The sequence below is a fragment of the Leucoraja erinacea genome, chromosome 8 (genome assembly GCF_028641065.1).
Source record: "Leucoraja erinacea ecotype New England chromosome 8, Leri_hhj_1, whole genome shotgun sequence".
Lineage (NCBI taxonomy): Eukaryota > Metazoa > Chordata > Chondrichthyes > Rajiformes > Rajidae > Leucoraja > Leucoraja erinaceus.
The window spans coordinates 69,665,953-69,679,585 of NC_073384.1; the positions used below are offsets into that span (position 1 = coordinate 69,665,953).

At 46.2% G+C, this 13,633-nt stretch overlaps 1 protein-coding gene across 2 annotated transcripts in view; it reads left to right on the forward strand.

Annotated features, from left to right (window-relative positions):
• acss1 (acyl-CoA synthetase short chain family member 1) overlaps positions 1 to 13,633 on the forward strand; it is an 84,099-nt gene that overhangs the window by 31,839 nt on the left and 38,627 nt on the right. For both annotated transcript variants that reach the window (XM_055639940.1, XM_055639939.1), the window contains exons 5-6: positions 2,156 to 2,308; positions 8,444 to 8,591. In XM_055639940.1, the coding sequence (XP_055495915.1) occupies positions 2,156 to 2,308; positions 8,444 to 8,591 (301 nt within the window). The remainder of the gene's footprint in view (positions 1 to 2,155; positions 2,309 to 8,443; positions 8,592 to 13,633) is intronic.

Genomic DNA, 13,633 nt, shown 5'->3' on the forward strand with positions numbered 1-13,633 from the left:
TATCATCGCCCGCCTGGGGCTTCGACATCGGGAGAAAAAATGGTGCCGGGGAGAGAAAAGACTTTGCCTTCCATCACAGTGGGTTCACTGTGATGGATGTTTTCTGTAAATTGAATTGTGTGTATGTCTGTAGGAAATTGTCTTTGTTTGTATGGCTGTGGAAACGGAGTTTCGTTTGAGCCTCACTGAGGTTCAAATGACATGTAATAAATATTGTATTGTATTGTATGGTATTGTATGTCCTCGGATATATCAGATCAGACCCTGGAGAAAAATGAAGTAAGAAATTAATTGTTCTATGTGGGGCAGATGACAATAGAACACTCTCGTTCTTGAGGTAGTGCAAGAATCTCCTGTGATTATTCCCATATCTATCAGGATGAATGATTGGTACAGTGAAGAGGGCTGTCTAAGGTCACAACAGGATAATGATCAGTTGGGAAAGTGGACAAAGGGATGGGATATGCAATTTAACTTGGACAACTGCAAAGTGAGGCATTTTGGCACAAATAACCAGGCCAAGGGGTGTAAAGGGAATGGTAGAGTCCCGAGGAGTGTGGCTGAACAGAGACACATAGTTAGACAATAGACAATAGGTGCAGGAGTAGGCCATTCGGCCCTTCGAGCCAGCACCGCCATTCAATGTGATCATGGCTGATCATCCCCAATCAGTACCCCGTTCCTGCCTTCTCCCCATATCTCCCTGACTCCGCTATTTTTAAGAGCCCTATCTAGCTCTCTCTTGAAAGCATTCAGAGAACCTGCCTCCACCACTCTCTGAGGCAGAGAATTCCACACTCACCACTCTCTGTGAGAAAAAGTGTTTCCTCGTATCCGATCTAAATGGCTTACTCCTTGTTCTTAAACTGTGGCCCCTGGTTCTGGACTCCCCCAACATCAGGTACATGTTTCCTGCCTCTAGCGTATCCAAGCCCTTAACAATCTTATATGTTTCATATGAAGGATATCCTCTCATCCTTCTAAACTCCAGAGTGTACAAGCCCAGTTTCTCCATTCTCTCAGCATATGACAGTCCCGCCATCCCGGGAATTAACCTTGTAAACCTACGCTGCACCCCCTCAATAGCAAGAATGTCCTTCCTCAAATTAGGGGTCCAAATCTGCACACAATACTCCAGGTGTGGTCTCACTAGGGCTCTGTACAACCGCAGAAGGACCTCTTTGCTCCTATATTTGATTCCTCTTGTTATAAAGGCCAACATGCCATTCGCCTTCTTCACTGCCTGCTGTACCTGCATGCTTACTTTCATAGACTGATGAACAAGGACCCCCAGATCCCGTTCGGACAACCACGTTGTTCCCTGGAAGTGGTAACGGATGATGGAAAAGGATGGTGAAGACTCTGTGACACGTCCTCTTCTGTAATGTGGATCTATTCCAAGTTCCCCAGCATCCATGAAGGTGTCCACTGCCTTCACAGACCAGATACATTGTCAGTGATGCCCCAACTCACTGAACTCACACCCAGTCTCCAGGCATCATTGTTCTACCATTGTTCTCTCCTATTAAAAACAGGGGTTTTAAGAGATGAAAGACATGAACTGCAAGTTTTTTTTTCCTGCTCCCCCCCAACATCAGTCTGAAGAAGGATCTCGACCCAAAACGTCACCAATTCCTTCACCATAGATGCTACCTCACCCGCTGAGTTTCTCCAGCATTTTATTGTCTACCGTCGATTTTTCCAGCATCTGCAGTTCTTTCTCGAACGAATTGAACTGTAAGGTTGTTTTGCATGGATGTAAATGTGCTTTGTGGCTTTGCCTCTGCCGAATGCATATTGTCTGGAATAAAGCACCATTTGAAATGTCAAAGACTAGAGGGCATAGCCTTTCAAGGTGAGGTGGGCCAAGGTGATGTGCGGGGCAGGTTTTGTTAAACAGAGAGTGGCGGGTGCCTGGAACGTGCTGCCAAGGGTGGTGGTGGAGGCAGATACAGAAGTGGCATTTAAGAGGCTTTCATATACAGGCAGGTTGATGTAAATGAAGATAATGAAGGAATAGGGATTGCGTGCAAGCAGAGACGAGTTCAACCTGGCATTGTGTTGGGGGCGGATATTGTGGAGTCTGTTCCTCTGCTCGACTGTTCTGTGTTCTAATGTTCTATTTGTTAATGACAGCCTGCCTTCTCCTCTGTAGGAAATGGATAAGGAGGAGCCTGTGTGCAAGCCTGAATCTATGGACAGTGAGGAAATGCTCTTCCTGCTCTATACCTCGGGGAGTACAGGGCAACCCAAAGGACTGGTACATACACAGGCTGGGTACCTGCTGTACGCATCGCTGACCCACAAGGTATCCATTGAACAGATCGATTAACTCAGTGTTAACCTCCACACCAGTCCCTTCACACAAGCACGGGTCTCTCTCTCTCTCTATCTCTCTCTCTCACACTCACTCACTCTGTGAGGACAGGTGGGCAGAGGCAAGCAGTGTGCCTTGCATGCGTGTGTACCTCTGATACATGGGGCACATCTGAGGAAAGACATTCTTGCCATAGAGGGAGTACAGAGAAGTTCACCAGACTGATTCCTGGGATGGCAGGACTTTCATATGAGGAAAGACTGGATAGACTCGGCTTGTACTCGCTAGAATTTATAAGATTGAGGGGGGATCTTATAGAAACTTACAAAATTCTTAAGGGGTTGGACAGGCTAGATGCAGGAAGATTGTTCCCGATGTTGGGGAAGTCCAGAACAAGGGGTCACAGTTTAAGGATAAGGGGGATATCTTTTAGGACCGAGATGAGACATTTTTTTCACACAGAGAGTGGTAAATCTCTGGAATTTTCTGCCACAGAAAGTAGTTGAGGCCAGTTCATTGGCTATATTTAAGAGGGAGTTAGATGTGGCCCTTGTGGCTAAGGGGATCAGGGGGTATGGGGAGAAGGCAGGTACAGGATACTGTGTTGGATGATCAGCCATGATCATATTGAGTGGCGGTGCAGGCTCGTAGGGCTTTATGGCCTACTCCTGCACCTATTGTCTATGTTTCTATGTTTCTATGATGAGGTTTTCCATGCACCACCCTGCTCTGATCTCCAGCTGCATCCCACACCAGGCTTCAGTGGCCTGGACACCAGACACCTTTGAGATACATGCAGTGGAGTTTAAGGGATGAGTTAAACCAGCCTCCTGAAAAGGCCAGATGTGCGGTGATCCGGAGTATGGGAACGCTGGGAAAGGAGTTCCTCCCCTTCCTTCACCATTACATTGTCCTTCAACGCCAGCAAGTGAAGGGCAGAGGTTGCGTTGCCTCGCTGATCACCAGCCCATCTAGCTGATATAACTCACTCACATGGGAGCTATTTGTCGAAATCCATTTGTCTACTTTTCCTCAATATTCTTTTTCTATTTTGATTATCAAAAAGATTTAAAATTTAAATTTGACCTCTGGGGTCAATGGCTTTTATGGGGCTTGAGTCAAATTGCCCGATTATGCCACTGTCAAATGCCTTAAAGACATACAGCATGGAAACAGGCCCTTCGGCCCAACGTGTCCATGCTGGGCAAGATGTCTAAGCTAGTCCCATTTGCCCGCGTTTGGCCCATATCCCTCTAAACCTTTCCTATCCATGTTCCTGTCCAAATGTCTTTTCAATGTTATTATAGAACCTGCCTCAACTACCTCCTCTGGCAGCTCGTTCCATACACCCACCATCCTCTCAGTGAAAAAGTTGGCCTGTTAGGCTTCCTTTTCCTGTGAGGTTCTTTCCCCTCTCACCTTAAACCTATGCCAATTGATTATTGATTATCCAGTTATTGATTCCCCAATCCTGGGGAAAATACAGAGCGGTTATTTGATGTTTCATCACACTAAATGGGTGATATAAATACAAGTTGTTATTCCTAAATATGTCACAAACCCCTGGGAATGAAACCCAGCTATTCCCGGAGGGGGAGTGGGTGGTAGCTGTCTTCTGCCTTCAGTCTGCAGAAGAGTGGTGTCAGGGGTCATGAACAAGGGTGTCAGGGGTCATGAACAAGGGTGTCAGAGGTCATGAACAAGGATTTCAGAGGTCATGAACAAGGGTGTCAGAGGTCATGAACAAGGGTGTCAGAGGTCATGAACAAGGGTGTCAGAGGTCATGAACTAGGGTGTCAGTGGTCATGAACAAGAGTGTCAGGGGTCATGAACATGGGCGTGTCAGAGGTCATGAACAAGAGCGAGAGGTCAGAGGTCATGAACATGAGTGTCAGAGGTCATGAACATGGGTGTCAGGGGTGATGACAAGGGTGTCGGGTTGCGGGGAGAAGGCAGGAGAACGGGGTTAGGAGAGAGATAGATCAGCCATGATTGAATTGATGGGTCGAATGGCCTAATTCTGCTCCTATCACGTATGACCTTATTGCTTTAAGAGTCTGGATCCGAAATGTCGTCTGTCCATTCCCTCCACAGACGTTGCCTGCCCCGCTGCGTTCCTCCAGCACCGTGTGTTCTGCCTTGTGCAATGTGAATGAACACATAAGTGCTGCAGTCCAATCTGATTACATCGTCTATTATTGTCAGCAGTTCTGCCATCCAGCTGAAATGAATTATAAAGCCTTTGCCAAAAGTGTCCTGCAAAAGCATTCTTTATCCAAAGTGCACTCAGAGCAACTGTGAATTCTGTTCACCGTTCAGTTGTGAGCGGGATATTCCAGTTAGTTCTACTTCTCCATTTATGGTCAGGCTGCTGCAGTTTAGGCCGCTGTGTTTATATACGTGCCTTAGACTTATGTTCAGGACTTGCCATTGTTGGTTATGGGTGGAGCTAATCCAAATGTGGGATTTGAACTTCATGCTTGCCCGATTATGCCACTGTCAAATGCCTTAAAGATATACAGCACGGAAACAGGCCCTTCGGCCCCACGCATCCATGCTGGACAAGATGTCTAAGCTAGTCCCATTTGCCCGCGTTTGGCCCATATCCCTCTAAACCTTTCCTATCCATGTTCCTGTCCAAATGTCTTTTCAATGTTATTATAGAACCTGCCTCAACTACCTCCTCTGGCAGCTCGTTCCATACACCATCCTCTCAGTGAAAAAGTTGGCCTGTTAGGCTTCCTTTTCCTGTGAGGTTCTTTCCCCTCTCACCTTAAACCTATGCCGATTGATTATTGATTATCCAGTTATTGATTCCCCAATCCTGGGGAAAACACAGAGCGGTCATTTGATGTTTCATCACACTAAATGGGTGATATAAATACAAGTTGTTATTCCTAAATATGTCACAAACCCCTGGGAATGAAACCCAGCTATTCCCGTAGGGGGAGTGGATGGTAGCTGTCTTCTGCCTTCAGTCTGCAGAAGAGTGGTGTCAGGGGTCATGAACAAGGGTGTCAGGGGTCATGAACAAGGGTGTCAGAGGTCATGACCAAGAGCTGTGTCAGGGGTCATGAACCCAAAGGATGTCAGGGGGTCATGAACAAGGGTGTCAGCTGAGGTCATGAACAAAACCTTTCCTATCCATGTTCCTGAAATGTCTTTCATGAAACACCTCCTCTGGCAGTCAGAGGTCATGAAAAAGTTGGCCTTTAGGCAGTGAGGTCATTCCCCTCTCACAAGCCAATGATTATTGATTAGAGTTATTGTTCATCCTGAACAAATACAGAGCGGTCAGAGGTCATGACACAAATGGGTGTCAGAGGTTGTTATTCCTAAATAAGGGTGGGAATGAGAGGAGGGGGTAGCTGTCTTCTGCCTTCAGTCTGCAGAAGAGTGGTGTCAGGGGTCATGAACAAGGGTGTCAGGGGTCATGAACAAGGGTGTCAGAGGTCATGAACAAGAGTGTCAGGGGTCATGAACAAAGGTGGAGGTCATGAACATGGGCGTCAGAGGTCATGAACAAGAGTGTCAGAGGTCATGAACATGGGTGTCAGAGGTCATGAACAAGAGTGTCAGAGGTCATGAACATGGGTGTCAGGGGTGATGACAAGGGTGTCAGGGATTGCGGGGAGAAGGCAGGAGAATGGGGTTAGGAGAGAGATAGATCAGCCATGATTGAATTGATGGGTAGAATGGCCTAATTCTGCTCCTATCACTTATGGCCTTATTGCTTTAAGAGTCTGGACCCGAAATGCCGTCTGTCCATTCCCTCCACAGACGCTGCCTGCCCCGCTGCGTTCCTCCAGCACCGTGTGTTCTGCCTTGTGCAATGTGAATAAACACATAAGTGCTGTAGTCCAATCTGATTACATCGTCTATTATTGTCAGCAGTTCTGCCATCCAGCTGAAATGAATTATAAAGCCTTTGCCAAAAGTGTCCTGCAAAAGCATTCTTTATCCACAGTGCACTCAGAGCAACTGTGAATTCTGTTCACCGTTCAGTTGTGAGCGGGATATTCCAGTTAGTTTTACTTCTCCATTTATGGTCAGGCTGCTGCAGTTTAGGCCGCTGTGTTTATATACGTGCCTTAGACTTATGTTCAGGACTTGCCATTGTTGGTTATGGGTGGAGCTAAATTTATCCAAATGTGGGATTTGAACTTCATGCTTGTACGAGTTGACAATCTACCCCGATCTATTCCTCTCATGATTCCGGAAATGTCCTCCGCACCCTCTCCAAAGTTTCTGTCTTCTGTCCCGATCTGCTGAGTTCCTCCAGCACTTTGATACTTGCTCAAGATGACAACAGCTGCACTTTCTCGTGTCTCCATGAGTCAGGAAGTGTACGGACTTTCAGGGCCAAACCAGGAAGCAAGGGCATGTGACAGTTTCTGTCAATGTAGTGGAACTGAGCTTGTAAAACCTGTTTAGCCAGCCGCATAATGGCCGGTAGTTCATCATGTTCCTTTCCTTCCCCAACCACTGCTTACCACTGCCTGCAGGAGCGCAGTGTAGGACAAAGATCATATCGTTAGCAGTTCAACCTTCACCCACCAGCCTAAACATGCACTGTCATTATTGGCAATTTTTGCAAAGAATGTCCTCTATGGAATGCAAGTGCAATTCACCAGGCTGTTTTAACAGCATCTCCACCTAGAGTCATAAAGTCAGAGCTGTACAGCACAAAAACAGGCCCTTCAGCACACCTTGTCCATGCCGACCAAGTTGACAAACTAGGCTAGTCCCATTTGCCTGCATTTGCCCCATATCCCTCTAATCCCTTCCAATTCATAGATCTGTCCAAATGTCTTTTAAACATCGGAATTGTATCTGCATGTATAACTTCCAGATATGGACTATCCTCTTAAGTGAAAAAGTTTATATTAGTTTGAGATATAGCATGGAACCAAGTGACTGAAGAAGGGTCTCGACCTGAAACGTCACCCATTCCTTCTCTCCAGAGATGCTGCCTGTCCCACTGTTACTCCAGCGTTTTGTGTCTATCCTCGGTTTAAACCAGCATCTGCAGTTCCTTCTTATACATGGAAACAAGCCCTTCAGCCGACCAAGTCCACGCCGACCATTCACTCTAATTCAATGTTAGTCCAGCACTTTGTTTTTTATGTAAACCAGCATCTGCAGTTCCCCGCATGTCTAGAGAGCAAGTTCATCCTGTGGTGGTGATCTAATATAGACACAAAAAGATGGAGTAACTCAGCAGGGCAGGCAGCAAGCATCTCTGGAGAGAAGGAATGGGTGACGTTTCGGGTCGAGACCCTTCTTCAGACTGGTTAGGGGTAAGGGAAACGAGAGATATAGATGGTGATGTGGAGAGATAAAGAACAATAGATGAAAGATATGCAAAAAAATAACGATGATAAAGGAAACAGGCCAATGTTAGCTGTTTGTTGGGTGAAAATGAGAAGCTGGTGCGACTTGGGTGGGGGAGGGATAGAGAGAGAGGGAATGCCGGGGCTACCTGAAGTGAGAGGACTCTTAAAGATAGATAAGGCTCTTAAATATAGCAGTCAGGGGATATGGGGAGAAGGCAGGAACGGGGTACTGATTGGGGATGATCAGCCATGATCACATTGAATGGCGGTGCTGGCTCGAAGGGCCGAATGGCCTACTCCTGCACCTATTGTCTATTGTCTATTCTCTATTGAGAGAAATCAATATTCGTACCACTGGGTTGAAAGCTGCCCAAGCGAAATATGAGATGCTGTTCCTCCAATTTATGTTTAGCCTCACTCTGACAATGGAGGGGACTGAGGACAGGAAGTTCAGTGTAGGAATGGGAAGGAGAATTAAAGTGTCCAGTAACCGGGAGATCAGGTTGGTTCACGTGGGCTGAGCCAAGGTGAGCCGCAAAACGATCGCCCAGTCTGCGTTTGGTCTCGCCGATGTATAAGAGTCCACATCCTGAACATTCTTTGCTCAACTTAGTTTTAAAAGGCTTTCACCCATTTGTCAGAAAGATTTGAAATGCATGCATTAACTGTTTATAAAACATTATCCGCGGATGTACTTTCAAGATTATTATGAAGGAAATGTTACAATAAGGCATGAAACAGAAGCCACTGTCCAAGTGTGAAGTAAAATGCAGCAACTTTTATCTTTCAGTACGTCTTCAATTATGAGGAAGGCGATATCTATGGCTGTGTGGCAGATATTGGCTGGATCACAGGACACAGTTATGTGGTCTATGGGCCGCTCGTCAATGGAGGCACCACTGTGTTATTTGAGAGCTCTCCGGTATATCCAGATCCAGGTGCGTGAGACACATCATTACAACACACTGTATTCTCTTTGACCATCATTCGACTGGTCATAAGGTCATGTCATAAGGAATTAGGCCATTCGGCCTATCAACTCTATCCATCTCTGCCTTCAAATATTCACTGAATTGGCCTCCACAGCCTTCTGTGGCAAAGAATTCCACAGATTCACCACCCTCTGACTAAAGACATTTCTCTTCATCTCCTTCCTAAAATAATGTACTTTAATTCTAAGGGTATGACCACTTGTCCTAGACTCTCCCACTAGTGGAAACAACCTCTCCACATCGGGTGCCTAGCAGCCAATTCTTCTGGTTGGATTACGCTAGCTTCCCATTTCAGTGTTGAAGATACAATTGGGATTTGATGACACAAAGTAGTGCCACTGGTAAAACAGCCTCACAGCACCAGAGACCCGGGTTCAATCCTGACCTTGTTTGCTCTCTGTGTGGAGTTTGCACATTCTCCTTGTCACCTTGTGGGTTTCCTCCGGCTGCTCAGGTTTCCTCCCACATCCCAAAAATGTGCAAGTCTGTAGGTTAATTGGCCTCCATAAAACTTAGCACAAACATGTGGGGAGCGGATATGAGGGAGTGAAAAAAATGGAACTAATGTGTTTGGATTCTGGAGTCTGGTGTACAATTTTACTTCGGAGTCACGTGAGTGATTCCGTGAAGAACCCGCTCAGCACGCATGCGCGGCATTACGTCCAGCAGAGCAACAGCGGCACAGCGGGAGTCAGGCGCTCCCGCTATGGAGGTGAAAGAACGGACCGTCAGGTAAGCTGACGTCGGGTTTTCTTTCACAGGGAGCCTTCTGCTGTCCGGCAGAGAAGAAAGGCTCTTGGACAAACCTGTCCCCCGCTCGACTCCACGGAGGAGCGTCCATCTGGGGGGCAGCATCAGGAGGTAGGATCACTTACCGGGCGCTCCGCTATCCCGACACCGTGCCGAGCCCAGCCAGCTAGCACTTAAGCAGCGGGCTGGAAGTAACGCCAAGGAAGAGGCGCCCGGCCGGTGGCTCCGACATCGGATGGGGACGTCTCTCCACCCAGGCGGGGGAGAGACAGCCGCCTGAGCCACATGGAGCGGCTCTTGGAGCAGGAGCTCCAGCGAGGTGCACCCCAGGAGGGGCGCTCTCGCAGAGGGGGGTCAGGCACTCCCTCCACAGTGCCTTGTGCACTGTCCATTGCTTCCTCCTTTCCAGAGGATAGCTTTGGTGACCAGGACTGGGCTGGTCAAGAACAGGGGCAATGGCTGAAGATCTCGGGAGTATGCAAGGGGTGCAGGAACAGGAAGAGCTGCTAGGTGTGGTGGACAGCTACGTGGAAACCCCACGTGCAGGAGGCCGTTAAAAGCCTGACGACAGCCATCACATCGTTTTTTCCTCGTTCCATGGACAAATACGGAGATGACCACAACCTTCGTAAACAAGTCATAAGACCTGCCATAAAATCCTACATTGCGGGGTTGTGCATACCCCAGCCACTGAGCCAGACCCACTGCTCTTTGGCAAAAACCTCACAAAGCATATGAAGGACATGCAAGAGGTTTTACAAAACTTTCGGCTCATGAGGGCAGGGCCGGGACGAGTAACCAAAAACAGTAATTCCTACGCAGCAGCACCCCATCGCATCCATCAGTCAACGTCTACCATATCGGACTGATGAAAGCTCGGGGTCCGCATTCTATCACCGAAAGTCTTCTTTAGACCAGGGCCCAGAGTGGACCCCATGGAAAATGTGCCACCCCCCAACGTCACCGCCACGTCAGACGACGTGCAACACTCGTTGGACCGGCAGGAAACAGAAGAATACCCATAACCATGGAGGTAGGTGGGTCTGGTTCCTACCAGTATATAGAGTAATACTAACACATGGGAGTCTATCACGAGTGATCAGTATATACTCAATGGCATTAGTGAATACAAATACAGTTCATACTAGAAAAATTGCCACCAGGTCAACGTTCACCCAAGAGGGTATTTTTTCCCCTCTCCGTTAAAGAAACAAGAGGGACAAGCTGAACTGGTGAGAATAATTACAAAGGGTATCATGGGAAAACCTGAACCCTTGCAATTCGTATTAAATATCTTCACTAAACCCAAAAAAGATGGTGGATGTCGCATCATCATTGACTTAACTTTACTAAATATGTTTGTTAAGTATATACATTTCAAAATGGAACCGGTTGTTACTGCCAAACAACTAAATTCCAAAGGATACTTCACGGCAAGCATTCATCTTAAAGATGTTTACTATTTAGTACCATTCACAAGGATCATCACAGATACCTGAAATTTACCTGGATGGGGCAGCTATAGCAGTTTAAAGCATTGCCCAATGGGTTCACATCAGCCCAAGAGTGTCACCAAGACACTAAAACTAGCTCTGGCAATATTCAGAAGACAAAAACATATTGTCATGGCATATCTTGATGATATCCTAAATGGTAGGCAAGACCATGAAATTGACTATGTTAGCTGTTCAGCTACCAAACAGTTATTCGAAACCCTGGGGTTGTCTTACATCCAGATAAATCTAAGTTGAAGCCATCCACTATCATGGACTACTTGGGCTTCACAATTAATTCAGTCTACGTGACTGTAACATTGCCAAGAGACAACATAGTTGAATTGGCACAATCATGCAACAATTTAATGGTCAACAAACTACCAACTACTCGACAAGTAACAGAGTAATTGGGAAAATGGTAGCAACATTTCCGGCTACATAATTTGGACCTTTGTACCAAAAACGACATACAGGTCATTATGATCATTTCATGAAGTTACCCACTGAAGTAATATCAGAACTACAGTGGTGGGCAAAAAACGTTTGACATAGTTTCAGCCTATTATCATCACTAACCCTATGTCAGTTATCCAAACAGATGACAGTGCTCAAGGCTGGGGAGCAACTAACTCTATATCCAGCGCAAGTAGTAGATGGACTAACCCAGAATCATCGTTACCACTTACACTGGGCATTAATTATCTAGAGATGTTGGGTGACTTTTATGAGTTTAAAAGCATATGCACAAATATGCATCACTTGCATGTACGGTTTATAAATTATAAATACTACGGTGGCGGCCTACATTAACCATATGGGTGGCATAAAATCGGTATCATGCGACAAGTTGGTCAACACAATTTGGCAATGGTGTGTCCAAAGACATATTTGGCTATCAGTAACTTATCTGCCAGGTAAGCTAAATACAGTGGCAGACACCAGGTCACGTAAATTTAATGACAACATCGAATGGATGTTAAAACCCCCCAAAACATTTTTTCACAAAAGTTATCAAGCAATATGGCACGCCAGATATCGATTAATTTGCATCAAGGCTAAATCACCAGGTAACTATGTATGTCGCTTGGGAACCAGACCCTGAGGCAGCAGCGGTAGATGCATTCGCGCTGGATTGGGGAAATTCTTCTTCTATGCATTTCCTCCCTTCTGCTTCATCAGTCGGGAACTACGCACAGTACAAATGGTCTCTGCTTCAGGTATTTTGATAGTACCCGACTGGCCTACACAGCCATGGTTCCCAATACTCCATGACATGGTTGTTGAAACTCCGATGGTATTCCTAAGTGACCCAGAGTTATTAACACCCAGTGTCGGGCACAAGCAACCCGTGCCATGAAAAAATCAAACTCCTGGGTTGCAGATTCTGCACAAACCACTTCTGGGACTGGGATTATCAGAACAAACCGTCGACACCATGTCAGCATCCCTCTGAACATCCACTAAAAAACAGCACTTGTCCAGCATCAAAATATGGGAGAAGTACTGCTTGGATACAGGGACCACCTACTCAACCGCTACAGTTACCAACGTACTGGAATTCCTGGCGAACCTTCACCACGATGAAGGACTCAGCTACAGAGCCATCAACACAGCTAGAATTGCCCTGCCTGTCTATTTAAAACCAGCTCCAGGACAACAGGCCATGGGGTCCCACCAGCTGGTGGTCAAACTAATGAAGGGTATTTACAACTCTAACCCCATAGACCAAGGTACACCCATATATGGGATGTCAGTGTGATCCTGACATACCTCAGGGGATGGCCACCAGCCAGATCCCTCAACCTGGAACCATCTATGCTCAAAACACTCATGTTGATGGCACTTGTATCTGCACAGAGGGTCCAGTCACTACACCTATTGCGACTGGACACCATGCTCACAGCTCTAGACCAGATCTCTGTCGTTATCCAGAGACTGATCAAACAGAGCAGACCAGGAACACCTAATCCAGTCGTGGAATTCCGGACTTACCCGCCAGAAACACGGTTATGTGCCATGACCCTACTATCCTACATAGACACAACCAAAATGTTCGAGGGAGATGAAAAGCCTTGTGGGTCAGTCGTAAAAAACCTTATGGTCAGGTGACGAGCCATTTCGAGATGGCTCAGGCAGGTGCTAAAAGCTGCTGGGATAAAAACTAACATGTACAAATTTCATTCCACCAGGGCAGCATCCACGTCGACGGCTAAAAGAATGGACGTGCCTATAAACCACATCCTGGCTACAGCAGGAATAGTCGGGGGAAAGACCGTTCAGAAATTTTATAATAAGCCGTTGGCAAAACCTGTTTTATTTGCAGGAAAGATTTTACAGACTGCAAATATTTAATTTAAGCCCAGGGGAGCAATTTAATTTCTTTGTTGTTATTGTTAAAAAATACCATTGTGTTTTTCTACAAACAGATTCATTGGTTGATTACGATAACACACTTCCTCCCTCAAAGACTTTGGCAGTGATGTAGTAATAACTGTGACACAGTTTGAAATCACATAGTTTTGAAATCTTCACGGAATCAGTCACGTGACTCCGAAGTAAAATAGTAAGATTAAACGAGAACTTACCAGTTTGAAGTTTGATCTGTATTTCATGAGGAGTTACGATGAGGGATTACGTGCCCTCCGCTCCCACCCTCAATAATATGGGTCAAATTCATAAACTGATATCTCCTTATCTTTACTATGACTTCAATATACTTCAATAACTGTGTCTATCTGTGAT